General features: G+C 36.2%; 1 protein-coding gene across 3 annotated transcripts in view; it reads left to right on the top strand.

The window, feature by feature from the left end:
• Positions 1-15,056, top strand: part of FANCB (FA complementation group B) — a 71,234-nt gene that overhangs the window by 18,216 nt on the left and 37,962 nt on the right. For 2 of the 3 annotated variants that reach the window (XR_004622285.1, XM_034648834.1), the window contains exons 5-9: positions 3,159-3,287; positions 5,591-5,757; positions 6,383-6,837; positions 6,948-7,185; positions 7,669-7,987. Coding sequence is in view for 2 of the 3 variants with exons in the window: in XM_034648834.1 (XP_034504725.1) it covers positions 3,159-3,287; positions 5,591-5,757; positions 6,383-6,837; positions 6,948-7,185; positions 7,669-7,987 (1,308 nt within the window). In the remaining variant the exon portion in view is untranslated. Of the gene's footprint in view, positions 1-3,158; positions 3,288-5,590; positions 5,758-6,382; positions 6,838-6,947; positions 7,186-7,668; positions 13,708-15,056 lie in introns of those variants that run through there. The other variant, XM_002925348.4, reaches the window with a different exon arrangement.

The following is a 15,056-nucleotide window of genomic DNA, read 5'->3' as shown; positions in this document are numbered from 1 at the left end:
GACCAACTCTTCTGATCAAAACAAGTTAAAATCATAGTTGAAATATGTTTTTAAAATCTCCCTAAAAGCTTCAAAATGCTGAAAATACAAGAATAAATTATCAGGCCAAACTGTAAAGGCTGAAACCCAGAGAAAACCCAGAGAACACTGTTGCTACTTTTGCCCTGGGAGCATTTGTGTTTAACCTAAAGCAGTACTACTGTAGGCAGCTGGCAGAAACAAACATATAATCCTCTCTCAAGATACACATTTTATCCTAGGCCCCTTATAAATCTCACAAGTAATTTTTCAAAGAAAATGAATACTCACAGAGTAACTAAGCACATAAAGAAATAAGACATCATGAGCAATTATTCACAAGAAATAACCAATAGCGTATTTATAAACGAAAAATACATTGAAATAACAAAAGTCTCATCAGCTGAGTTTAAGATTTGACTCAGAGATGCAGAGCAAAGAAGCAAATCAAACTGTGTTACAAAAATTACTAGAAGGGCACATGTTGTGATGAGCACTGGGTGTTATATGCAACTAATGAATCATTGAACACTACATCAAAAACTGATGAACTATACAGTGGTTAACTGAACATAATAAAAAAAATAAAGATAAAATCCTAAAAAAAATTAGAAGGTAGCATAGACTCATAGAAGGAAAATAAAGAAACAGAACACAGGAGCATATGGAAGTGGTGAATAAGGGTTGCGTGTTCATTTTGTTTCAAGTATCCATGTGTTATCACTAGCTCCCAGTTTGGATAAAAATATTTCCAAGCATTGGAAGGCCTTTTATTTTATTTTTGTTTTAGTTTTTAAGATTTTATTTATTTATTTGAGAGAAAGAGAGAGGGAGTATGAGCAGGGTGGGGGTGGAGAGGGAGAGGGAGAAGCAGACTCCCCGCTGAGCAAGGAGCCCAACGTGCTGCTCAATCCCAGGACCCTAGGATCATGGCCTGAGCCGAAGGCAGACACTTAACCGACTGAGTCACCCAGGTGCCCCTGAAAGGTCTTTTAGAGATTAATAAATCTACCCCTCCTCCCCCATTTTACATATGAGGAAACAAATAGCCAGAAAGGTTAAGTGACAGGCAGAGCTAGAACCAGTGTCTGCTTCAGTGTTCTTTCCCCTGTGGAATTTGTTTTCCATTGGGTTGGAAAGGAACCAGTTGGAGGGGAAACGGGGAGACCAAGACTTTGGAGAAACTTGTGCACATGTACAGGAATGTTCACAGCAGCACTGTTTGTAATAGTCCATGCATGCCTGGATGTAACCCAGATGTCCATCAGCCGGAGAATGGAGAAGGGAGCTGGTATGGTCATATGTTAGAATACTACAGAGCAGCAAGAATCACAGACTACAGCTACTAGCGACAAATGGGATGACTCTAAAACCTAGCACATACAGAATGACTCCATTCATAGAAGGTTCAAAAGGAAAACAAAAAAACTAAAAATGTTCTTTAGGAGATACAGTGATGGTAAAATTATGAAGACAAACAAGGAAGTTACCTTGAAAGGCCAGGGTACTGTTACCTCCATCGGAAAAAGAGAAGTTCGTGACTGGGCAGTGCCCATGGGTAGCTGACTGCATATGGTTACTTGGGTGTTGACTTCATTAATAGTTTGTAAACTGTTTTTTGTATTATGCCCTTTTCTGCGTATATGAGAGAGATCACAGTAAAAAGACCAAAAAGCAAGGTTTGATATCCTGTGGTGCTGTATGCTCTTGTATTTGGTTTGGGATAGGTTTTATTTGCTTGTTTGTAGTGAGGAGAAAGAAAGCATTCCTTAACATACACATAGAAAAGTTCTGGAAAGGTAAACAATCTGTTAGCTATGCAAATGGAATTGAGGGTCTAAAAAGAGAAGTTGAGAAGTATTTTTATGCTGTTTAAATGTTTTATCATATGGTTATTATTATAGTTTTATAACAAAACTTCACAACATAGAATATTTAAGTAGTCTAGTGATTCGCCATTTAGTCTTCAAGGGTGCTGGGGGATGTTTTGAGGAGAATAGGGAAGAGAGAACACAGATGATTTTTGAGGGTGCCTTCATTGTCAGCCTGCCCACATATTCCTCTCTTCTCCTCCCTACCTCCCCAGCATTCTCCGATTTGGCTCTCCCCCTCTGAAGTGTACAGCTCCCTTTCCCTAAGTCACAAATTACCCATTGAATGAGTGTGAATAACGTGGAGCCCACAGAAATAGGTCAACAGATGAAGTTTTAAAATATTAGCTAGACACTTTACGTATTTTGTGCAATGAGGTAAGATATAATACAGTCTTCACTTTCTACCTTCTGTTCACCAATAAAAAGTAATGGAATTTACCTGACTTAAACCATAATTTGAAAGAAAGGGATTAAAAAGCAGGTGCGTTTTTTGTTTTCAATCTAGAAAAACATGTTAGATTAAAAGCTGAATTAATAAACAGTCTCAGATATCCATCTGAAATGAAACCACTTCTATCAGTTCAGTGACATTGCTTTATAGTTTCAGTAGCAAAATACATTTCATGAATGTTTCATCCTTGATAGTGAAATCTGTTTATCTGGTGTAATAAAAGGAATGGGTTGCTCTCTACCCAGTTCAGAGCCAAATTTTGTTTCCTGTAGTTAAGAGTCCATCCAAGAACTGAGTTTATTAGGACAAAAATAAACTTGTGGCAGTTTGGGGGCCATGTGTTATCTTAAAATTTGCCCTAGATGTTACATGAACAGGATTTCAAATAGTATCAAATTAGAAGTGACCATTTCTACTCATAATGATATCTTTGCTTTTCGAAGGAGAAATTATTTCAACAACAAGAAAAGTAGTTTACCTGTGGGGGTAGGAGTGTTGGTAGCCCTTGATTTTTATTCATATTGATTAGACATCCATATTCATATTGATTGATTACTTAATGGGGAAATGCATGCTAATACATTGGCATTCTCAGAGTTGGGTACCTAAGCTCTCGCAGTTACTTGCTGTGTTCCTTTCCTTTATAATTACTTAAAACTTAAAAAGAAAATAGTTTTGCTCTGAGAAGTATTCTCTGCTTTTCTACAGAAAAATGAATTGATAAGCAAATTTGGAGAAAGTACTTTCCGAATTAACGGTATCGTCAGGTTTCATTTGAAATGTCTCTGGCAATGATTTTTCTTTCTACTTTGCAGGTTGGTTTGGCTTCTCTTCAGGAATTGCAGCAGCATCTCTTGCTTAAGGAAAAAATTATTTCAAAATCTTATAAAACTTTAATAAACCTGGTTCAGGGGAAAGATGATAGTACATCAAGTGCAGAGAAGGTAAAATTAATCATGTGACTATTTTATCATTTTATGAATTGAAAATCTACAACCTATTGAAGAGTTACTTAAATTGGAATATTTGGATATATTAGAAAATGCCACTCAATGGCTCTAAGAAGCAAAGTGGCAGGGATTATAGTGCTGGACTTTTGTGATTTGAAAATATTTGATTAAGGAGCCAATATTTTACCAATTTGCAAATTATTCTGTAGGATATTAAAATCTCAGTTATCAGGAACCTTGGGGAACAAGTCCTCTTGTTCAAAAGATTTAACTATTAAACTTTTTAATTTATATGATTTGCATAGAAATTATGTATTTTCTGTGAATTATGTATTTTCTGACTCCTTAAACAGAATATGCAGAGTATTATTCAACCTTTCATTAATGAATACATAATTTCATCAGTATTATAATTGTTCTTTTTGTTGCAATGTTCATTTCTAAGGGTATTTATTCCTCTGGTTAATGCTGCTAAATTGCTATGTTTTTTTAGTGTTTATATCTGCCTTTTATGATTTTACTCTCATTTTCCTTGTGGTTGACCAGCGTAAGAACCTCTTTAGGTACCTTGTAGTTGCTTATGTCAGTACAGTAATGTAGAAAGTTAGCAAAAGCTCCCTTGACTTCATAAAAAAAAAGTATTTATGCACATTAATTCCATACAGAGAAAAATAGCGTAGCAAAGTTACAAATAAATCAAGAAAAGCTAGCATAGAGAAACTTAGGTAAGTTTTTTTCCTTCAAGTCACCTTATGCCTAGCTCTGATTTCCTTCTAGATTGACCATTCTTATAGCAGTCTACGCCTTGTGTCTGTATTTCAGTCTTAGCAATGTGAGGACTTGGGTCCAAAATATAATTCCGGTAATGTAAGAATCATAACAAAAGCTCATCATGTTGCATTTATGTATTACAGTTCCATTCTCTTAGGAAAGCTCATGAAAGTCATTTTTAAAAGTCTCCCCGTTTCCTTTTCTCACCCCAACTATTTTGCCAGTATTATTATTATTATTATTATTATTATTACTACTACTACTACTACTACTACTACTATTTTAGAGCAAGAGAGCAGAAGGGCAGAGGGAGTGGGAGAGAGAGAATCTTAAGCAGGCTCCATGCCTAGCGCAGAGCCCAACGCAGGGCTTGATCTCACAGCCCTGAGATCATGACCTGAGACAAAATCATGAGACACTTAACTGACTAAGCCACCCAGACACTCTCATTTTGCCAATATTTGGAATGGGGAAGAGATGTTTAGAAGCTACTGCACTGAAACTGCTGTGTGCAAGGCACCATTTGGGGCTTTTTACATGATTAATTTTAAAAACAATTCTGACAGGTAGCAAAAATTACCCCAGGTTTCAGATGAATGGCCTATCTCAAAGCTCACAGCTACTGGCAGAAGCATCAGATTCCTAGGAAGCTGTTGAGTCCACTAGAATGTAAGTGCCCATATCTTTTTTCGGTAATTACTGCCCACATAGAGGGGCATTATAGAGTAGTGGTTAAGATAGAGCATGGGCTCTGGAACCAGTTTGCTTTGGTTCAGATCCCAGCTCTGCCACTTGCTAGCTATGTGACTTTGGGCAAGGTACTTAGCTTCCTTGTGTCTTGTTTTCCTTATCTGGAAAGCGTAGATAATACTATCGACCTAGGGTACTAGGGTTTTTTTTTGTGTGTGTGTGTGAAGGTTAAGCAAATTGAATCACGAGCGACATTGAGAACAGTGCCTGACATGTAATAAGCATTCAGTAAGTGGTGTGAATTATTATGTTTATTACTCCTCCTCCCACCATTTCTATTGTTATTATAAATCCATATGTGCATGGAAATGAATGAATATGGCCTGGAGTTTAAGAATACAATTTTAGCCATAATTGATCAGCAGTCCAAAGATAATTAGTTTTATTTGTACAAAATTTTACAGTTATAGGTTTCGTACAAGCCACTCTAATAATGATTGGGTTGTTTTCAGCATGCCTGGGATACATACTGCCAGATTTTTTTCAAAATGGATCCCAAGTTTATGTCTTTGCTGACTCTGTGTTGGATACCTCATCTTGTTTCCAATCAGGCCATGCTTCTTGATCTCAGTAGATAGTTAATTACATATAAGTTCTATAAATTTTGTTTTAGTGATTTATATATAATCTGCAAAGTAAAATATTATAGATGACAATTTATTTTAAGATATGTAAGCTATAAGGCCTGACTAAAAGCTGACTTACATTATTTTTGTAGTTTTGCCACATTGGGTAGTTTTTTTGGTAATCAGTTATTTAACATGTTTTTCTATAAGGCACATCTTGTTACTCTTTGTGGTAAAGAAGAAAATCCTGTCTGTACCTTTGATGAAAAGATACCAGACAATTTTCAAGATTCAGAACAGCTAGTAGAGAAGATATGGTATCATGTAATAGATGACAGCTTGGTTGTTGGAGTGAAAACCACACCTTCTTTGAAGCTGTAAGTATCATGATAACATTATCTTGATGGTCTGGAACAGCACTGTCCAACAGAAATATAATGTAAGCCACATAAGTAATTTTAAATGTTCTAATTAGCCATATTAAAATATGTAAATAGAAACAGGTGAAATTAATTTTCACAATATTGTATCCCAAACAGTATCATTGCTGAGGGATAAACAATGTTCTATATTAAAAAGCATATTTTATTCAAGTTATTTAGGGGAGTATAAAATGCAGTTTTTCCTTTAGAGTTATTTGTATTCTAAACTATTATCAAAATAAACTCTTTTAAAAATGAATATTTTTTTCTTATTTAAAAGGAAGGGGGGAACCTACCTCAAAAGTAAAATCCAGCATTATTTTACCATTCTGTTCTGTTTAAGAAAATTATTTTCCTACAGTTCAACATATTTGCAATGTTTTTGCTTTCCTATTTCAAGAAAAGTGCTATTACAGGATCTTTAAAAATGTGTTTGGTTTATATACTTGATTTTCTGATATACTTTACATTTGAAATGTTTCCTAGGAAAAGAGAAATTTTATTATTGTTTGTGTAGCATTTAATCATCTCTTTGATTTTAAAGAATGAGCTTTTAGACTCAACTCTGGATTTTTTACAGGTCCCTGAATCATGTGACTTTATCACTGTTAATGGATCAAGCTCATAACTCCAGCTGTCGGCTTATTAAGTGTCAGAATAGGGTGATCAAGTTGAGTAGGGATTTTTTCCCAGCACCATGCTCAGTGCCATGTGGAATAGGATCAGAGGCAAAAAGGATCAAGTTGACTGTTGATAGTGAGGAAGAGGGAGAGGAAGAGGAGAAGGAAGAAGAAAGCTTTGTTTGTGAACAGTCATCTGAGAAAGAGTGTGTACAGGTCATTACTGCTGTAACATCTCTTTCACCACTTTTAGCGTTCAGTAATTTTTGTTGCACTGTGCTGCTACAAATTAGAGAGAGGAAAAATGGTGACTCTTCTGAGGATCATTATATTCAGTGTGGCAGACTTTTTTTAAGTCTAGAAGACCTTTCAAGTAGGCAATACCTGCTGATATTTCCAAAGAAGAAACCTATAGGTAATTTTTGTTGGTACTTTTTAATCATTTACCTAATTGAATTTGAAAATTTTAAGAACTCTTTTTATTTGCTAGTGGGTGACGGAGCTTGTGGCATGTTTTTCTTGTAGAACACATGGAAGATCTGTTTGCACTTCTCACAGCGTTTAACAAAACTTGTTTTCAAATCACGTCACCCAGCTATTCTCTGACTTCAATGAAGACATGGCTCCTAAAACACATGAAATGTGAAGAAATCAAAGAATTTCCAGAAATTTGCTTTTGCAAAATGCCAGGAAGTTTCTATGGGACACTCTTCAAGTGGAAACAAAAAACACCATTTGAAGGGATTTTAATAGTCTATTCTAGGTAATGCATATAGAATTGGAATATGTCCAGAGAAGTTAGTGCTTATGTGTGTGGTCCAAGACCCATATCCACAGTAGAGATCTGTGGCATTGTGGGACATGTCTGGGTCATTGCCTTGTATAACCTCAGTGGAAACTAGAGCTGTCTTAACTTGATATTTTGTTTTTGGCTTTTTTTTTTTTTTGGTTGATTTATTTAAGATTTCCACTTACCTTTCCCCTACAATGACATTTTAAAAAACATTAATCTTATTACTCAGAGAAAAAAATTAATCAGGAAACAAGTGAAGAACATTAACTGACTTGGTATAGGATATGTATATTTGATTGCTGTGGTCTGAATTATAGCAAAGATCACATACATGCATTATTTTATTCATCATGAGAGGATTTATAAATGAGTATTAATTACTACAGTAAGTTGTATACAACTGCTTTGTGCTGTCCCAATTTTTATAATATTGTATTTGGTTTTTTTTTCCAGAAATCAAACAGTTTTGTTCCAGTGTCTTCATAATCTCATCAGAGCTCTCCCTATAAACTGTTTCTTCAAAAACCTAAAATTCGGAAGTGTCGATTTCCTCATTGATCATTTGGCATTAACTTTGGAGAAGGAATTGGTTACCCTTGGTTCTCTTTCTTCTGCCTTAGTTAAGGTTGAAAACAACTTGGTGCAAAGTTGTGAAGCAAGCAAAGAAAAGAGTAGTGGTGTGGCAGCTTTATCAGACAGAGAGGAAAACATCCATCCCTACAGAAAAGAACTTCAGAGAGAAAAGAAGCAAACGTTGGGGACGGACCTAAAAGTGAGTGGTGCCCTTTATAGAGAAATAACTTTGAAATTAGCTGAGGTTCAGCTGAGATCAGACCTTGCTGCACAGAAACTAGCTGGTTTAGAATTATAATCTTAATTTGATTATGTTTTAAAATGTTTTCTCTACCAGGACATTTTGGTTCCAGATTCATTTTCATTTTACATAATATGCCTCCTTTGCAAAAATAAAGATTGAGGCTTATAGAATTGAGGGTATGGATGCACGAAATAGCATGTCTTAGCGCAGCAGTTCTCAACCGGGGCCATTTTGCTTCTTTCTATCCCCACCCCCCACCCAGGGGCATTTGGCCGTGTCTGGAGACTTTTTTTTTTTTTGGTTGTGAGAAGTAATTGGGGGTGGGGAGGGTGAGGTCAGGGTGCTATTGGCATCTAGTGGGTGGAGCCCAGGGATGCTGCTAAGCATTCTGCTGTGCACATGACAGCTCCCGCAGCAAAGAACGATCCCGCCCAAAATGTCAGTAAGCCAAGGTTGAGAAATCCTGCCTTAGAGTTACCACTTAAATGAAGGCAGAAGTGAGCTAACAGTATTTTGGTCTAAATCTTCAAAAAACTTAAATAGTCCTTTTATTGTATCCTGTTTAGTAAAACCTAGCATATAAAAATTAGCTTCAAACAGATAAACAAGGTTATTAGGATTCACAAGTTTCTGTGTACATCAAGTGCCTGTGGAAATTGAAATCACAGAGTGGGTGAGACCATTAAAATGAAAGTCTTTGAACCCCTTGTTAATTTAAATTTTATTAGAGAGCTGCTCTGAAATTGTGTACGTCTATAGGAATATGAAAATTTTAGGGCATTTCTCTGAAAAGCCTGTTTCTTTCAAAAAGCTGAGCATACTGCATAGGCCACTATTTGAAAAAAATTGAAAATGCCTTTAAGCCATTTGTAATTCCAACTCTGGGCAAAGCTAAAATATAGAATTCTAACTAAAGTAACTTAAAGAATATGATGCTCCTTAGAGACAGAGAAATTTAAAAATAAGTGGAAATTCACTTAACAGTTAAAAAGTGATTTTTAAGGGGTCCAGTGAGACATTTCAAAAGGGTAAAAATTTGACCTATTCTTTTTTTTTTTTTTTTTGGAAAATAAGAATGCTGGAGTAATAAGAGAATGTCAGGAGAGGGGAAGACACAAAAGGATATGGGCCAGAAGGAATGTTTCTGATTCTTTTTGCTCTAAAATCCTTAAGTGAGATGGAAGTTTTGATCTGAGTTGAAAGAAACAGATGATTATAGCAAGTGGCATTTCATACTCACAGCTCTGAAGTGCTAATGCTCGTACCTAATGATCTGGTGTTGCAGGTGGGCTTTGGAAAATACAGGTTATTATTCTTTTGTCTTGCTTTTTGTGATTGTCCATATAATATGCTACTTGTTTTAGTAATCCATTACAAATGGAGATAGAACTGTACAGCTCTATTTCTTTGAAATGTCAATAGAAAGGATATCAGACTTTCTGGAAATGGAAATGGTATAATTTCAGGATTAATTATGGAGATCTGGAAGCAGTATGTGTCAGTAGGTACATTGAAACTGCCTGTGACATGTTCTGAAACAACAATCATGTATAAAATATAGGAACTAAATTGATAAATGGAGTCTGTCAAAAAGTAAACAGAATTTAATTGTAGTAGCTTATCTGTAGGAAAATTAGGATAATACAAAAATCATGTTGCTTATTTTTTATCTATAAAAGCAACCAAAAAGTATTCATCTCTTAATACCATATAAAAATGAATACTCAGTTTTTTTCCCCAGACTTAGAAAAGATGATCTAATTAACTTCTCTGCCTACTGTTCCCAATAAAGGCAAAAAAGTCAACTGTCCAGGCTAGAAACCTATGTAACATTTCCTCTCTCTCTCTCTCTCTCTTTCATAAAACTTGGACAGTACCAGATACTGAGAGGTACCCTTTCTCTTCCTTATATTCAAACTTGTGGAAACATTATTTTCCATTCTAAGAATTTGAGAGTGGAAACTATTTCTTAGGAAACCCCATCTGGAGAAAGTTGGGCTTCTACTGCCAAAGCCAGTATGGTGTAATGGAAAGAATGCTGATCCATAAACTGTGTACTTAATTGAATCCTTTGGTTCATTCTGTTTTCCCTTTTCGAATTGCCTGGATCTGTTACTTGAATTGCTTTCTGCCTCAGCAAAATAGCCCTCTCCTATAAAAAAAAAAAAAATCCTACCGTGTTGAGTATCTTCACTGTGCCATTGGTCTGGCCCCTTTCTGGGATCGTGTTTCAATAATCCTGTCTTGCCTTTTTATTCAGTAGGGTAGCAGGCACTATCAGATAGCGGTCATAAGGGCAGAAAGTCAGAAACCTACTCTGCCCTCATTGTTCCCATTTTTTCTGTGCATAACTGAGACCAATGTAGTGGTCCTGAGTTCAGCTAGGAAAATTATTTAGCATCTTAAACTTTATCTTTAATTATCCATGTCCTCACAGCCGCAGTCACTTACCCCAAAAGTACAAGCAGTGTTATGGGCCAGTAAAGCATGCCGTTAGTGATCAGCTAAAACATTTAGCACTAGATATCCATCCAGTCAGTCAGGAGTGGGAAGGAAGTGTGATGCACTCTGTTGACTGCCTTTTCCACATTGATTTCTTCCTTTTCTTGTACCAGAACTCTCATTTTGGTCAGGAAACTTCTTTCTACAGCTCATGTGATTGGGGAAGTAGACCCTATCCCCAGTTCCAAAGGTTCGTCCTGAATAGTATAAGCCAGTTAATGTAAGACATTTGCCTGGCAGCTGTTACTGGTCTAGGGTGAGCACAAGACCTAAATTGGGCCCAGTTGGACTGAGGGCCTAAAACAAGTTGGGTTTTTGGTGAGGAAGAGGCTCTTCTGTCCTGCTGGAAATGGGTGGCCCTAATTTAAAAATCACAGAAAATTAGGCATTAGAAAGAATGTGACATTACAGCCTGCAAAATTGTTTTATTGTGCCACTAAATCAAACCTAAATCCCACCCTTTCCTGGGACTACTTATTACTTCAGAAAGAAAAAAAATTCCTTCTAACAGAAATCAAGGTTTTGGTTAATTGTGCCCGAAAACATTTCTCACTGCTAGACATGGGAAAAAGAATCCCAGAGAACAGAACTGAGTGTTGGTCCTGTGGACTCCCAGGACAGGAACAGTTTACTGCAGAAGCAGGATGCTTGTGCTTGCTGAAAGAAGAGTGGGAAAGAGCTACCTACTCCTTGCTCCACACACACCTTTCCTTTCTGGGCAGCGGCTCCCTGGCTTTCCTGATTTTTGTTTTTGATTTTTTTTTTTTAGTTTAAACTCAATTTAGTTTGTACCTGATAGTAGTTTATATCTGAGATAAGCTTTAATTTTTTAAAAAATTCTTTATCTTTTCTCTTTTCCTTAGCTTAGCTTCCCTCTGGTATTACACCAGGCCACTTGGTCAGTGATGCCTTCCTCAGTGGGTTAGAGATTTGTGTCAGATTATTTAACCTTTCTCCATGTTTCCTGTTCTATTTTTTAATCAAATTTTGCTTTTTATCTTTAATTTGTAAAAAAAACTTTGAAATATAGTTGACACAAAGGTAAGATTATACATGTAAGGACCATATCTATTGTGTTTATAACCCTAGCTGTATCCTCTCCAGTAGGAAAAGAAAGAAGTCTTTATCAATTTTGGCTTTCTAAGAGTCTTTGTGCTAGGAAAAACAGATTCGGTATTATGGGACTGTTTTGAAATACAGTAGTACTGCTATATCAAAAGAGATCCACAGTGTTATTAATTTAGAGCTTGTAGCTTTTTCAAAGGTAACAAATAAATGTACTAGAACATGAATGGTTGCCTTTTAATATATACTAAAGAACAAAGATAACCCTTTCTAACTTCATTCATTCTAACCTCATTAAAAACAAAAACAATATGATGGGAATTTTTAGTGTAGTTTTTGTAAGCCTGATGAGATGTTTTAAGGTTTAGAATTACTAAGTAATTTGATTATGTCGAGTGCAATAATAAAATCCTCTTATAAGTTACCCAACCAGGAAACAAATATGCTCTTACACTCGAAAGATTCCAGTAAATGTAGTAAAAACATTGGGAGTGGGGGCAGGCAGTAGTATCTGAAGGGAGCCAGGACCAAATGTATTCTTGATAGTCTGCAAAGTCATCAGAGAAAGTGAACATGTAGTGCATGTGTTGGGCCAAAGAAGGGGTGATGGGGTTTGGTGTGCAGACGGTCTGGTGTTTCCTGTAGCTGGCGCCACCTGGAAGGGGAAGGAATTAGATCAGAATTATAAATAGTAGGAAAAATAATTATAAGTTGTTTAACTTATAAAGTCAGTTTGTAATAAAACAGTGCAATGTCCTCTGACAGTTTTATATTAACAAAACGCACCTATTGTTAAAAAAAAAGATTAGAAGATCACATTGAAATTATCTCTGAGGAAAAAAAGATTACAAGAAATGTACAATTCAACAAAAATATAAATTTGTTCATATAATTGAAATATCAGGGAAAACATGGTTCATGTTATCTTCAGTCCTGTGATGGACAAGTTCTTAGAGTTAATTGATGGCCCCTGCTGAGTTTTATCTTTTGATTGCTGCCCTCCAGCTATATCTAATACCTGAGCCTCTCTTCCCTATTTCCTTTCAGTTGTCTTTGTTAAAACCACCTCTCTGTAGAAATATTGCAGTTTACCATTGCTCAGTCATATTTAGGGGTTTCTTAAATGAAAGTGTCAGTTCTTTAACCCTTAAGTAACTTCTCTTTGAGACATCTCTAGGAGGTCTTAAAATTCTCTGAAATGTTTGTTGTTGTCAGGGAATCACTGAGGTGGAGAGTGGAATTCCAGGAAAAATTGTAAGCTGTCTAGCCTAGAAAACTTAGATCTTTAATCCATATTAAGTACTGTATCACTTGAGAAGAAAAGGAGTGGAATTCTATTTTTTTTAACTGTTGCCATGCTCTAATCTTTCCAAATGATGTGCCAATTAGAAAACATTTAACCTCTTTCAAAATATCAGTGGTGTATGAAGTAGAAGGGGATATGGAGATTTTCATTCAGTCATGTCTTTATTGACATTTCATTGAACACATTGTCATACCCATGTGTATAAGCAGGTGCTGGGAATATAAAGATGAATACGAAAATTTCATAGGTTTTAAAGAGCTTGCAGTCCTAATTGGAGAGACAGTGACACCGAGTTGCATGTACACTGAGATAATTCATAAAAGTATACCTGGGGTTCTGTGGAAATACCCTAATAGGGCACTGTGCCCATTAGGGGCACCATTGGAGAGCAAGAGTTCTTAATTTGGGAGAACAGGACTTTTTTGGAATCTGATAAAAGCTAAGGGTATTCATGTTGTGGGTAGCTGTGGATTAAAGTGATGTTATAACAGAACTTTGCCTGAATCAGGGATCATCTGCCAGACCTGTTCATGCCCCATAAAGAAAGGTACAGAGAGAAGTGTATACACAAAGAAGTTCAAACCAGAGCACTTGGTTCGGTAAAAAGGGTTAGTCTAAAATACTTAAATCATGCAGTTTTGAAATACTTATTGATTGAAAAATTGACTTTATTATATTGGTGAATCCATAAAATAATTATATCCACGACCCTTTTATTTTTTTAAAGATAGATTTATTTATTTATTTATTTGAATGAGAGAGAGCGAGAGAGCGAGTGCTAGTGAGGTTGGGGGAAGATGGGGCAGAGGGAGAGGGAGGAGGAGAGAGAATCTCAAGCAGACTCCCCCTCAGTGCAGAGCCCGATGCAGGACTTGATCTCACAACCCTGAGATCAGAACTGAAATCAAGAGTTGGACACTTAACTGACTGAGCCACCCAGGCACCCCTCCAAAACCCTTTTAGAAACAAAAGGAACAAAACAAATTTGTTCTGAAAATTAAAATAACATATCCATGAATGCTAAAGCAAATAATTTCCTTAAATTGATTATGAGTGATTTTGCCTATTTTATTGCAGTAAACAATAACATTAAATTTACCATCTTAATCATTTTTAATTGTACAGTTCAGTAGTGTTAAGTATATGCACATTATTGTGCAACAGATCTCTAGAACTTTTTGATATTGCAAAATTGAAACTCTGTACCCATTAAACATTAATTCTCCCTCCTCCTCTCCCCTGCCCTTGCTCTACACTAATAATTCTCAGCAGTGATTATACATAGGAATCACCTGAGGACTTCATAGAGCAATTTGCTGATCCTACACCCCACCCCAAAGATTCTGATCCTGTTGTTCTAGGTTCTGCCGTGGGCCTTGGCAAAGGTTTAAAAGCTCCAGGTGATTCTGATGTATATCCAGGGTTGAGAGCTACCACTTTACTAGAAGCAGCAAATTAACTTCACCATTTCAGGGGGCACATCTTCACAGATTTTTCTTTGTCAGTGCATCTTTCTCTTAACAGTGTAACATCCCATTGTTTCTCAAGCTTTCATATACATATAAATCACCTGGAAATCTTGTTCAACTCTGCATTTCTGATTCAGCAGGTCTAGGGTGGGGCCTGAGACTGCAGGTCTAACAAGCTCACAGATGATGTTGATGCCACTGATTTATGGACTACACTCATAGTCAAGGGTGATAAGCCACTCTATGGTATTGTCAAAGTCAAGGCTTGAATGTTGGGGAAAATTCAAGTTTTCAAATATAGTTTTGTTGTCATTCCATGTATTCTCACAGTCTCATGTGTTTTTTTGAATGGATAAATACAAAGCAATCCATCTCTGCTGGGATTGTGCTTCCATTGATATAAATTCTGCACAGAAGTATTGCTTGTATTATCTGTGTTCCAGAATCTTTGGTGATGAAAGGAAAACCAAAGGATACATAAGACTCTTACTTTCTTGTGTGACATTTTTCAGTTTAGGTTATCTTCCATGCCTGATGTCCATAATCATTGTGAAAGGATATCTTTTCTTTAATTCCTAACAGTGAAAAATTACTCTGAACACTGAAACAATGGAAAGATGATGATTTTGCAATGCCTAATGACACCCTTTATCCATTAGGACTTACAGTGAAAGAATACCCA

Source organism: Ailuropoda melanoleuca, chromosome X, assembly GCF_002007445.2.
Source record: "Ailuropoda melanoleuca isolate Jingjing chromosome X, ASM200744v2, whole genome shotgun sequence".
Classification (NCBI taxonomy): domain Eukaryota; kingdom Metazoa; phylum Chordata; class Mammalia; order Carnivora; family Ursidae; genus Ailuropoda; species Ailuropoda melanoleuca.
The sequence above is the reverse complement of the archived record's forward strand: the minus strand, read 5'-3'. Positions and strand labels throughout refer to the sequence as shown.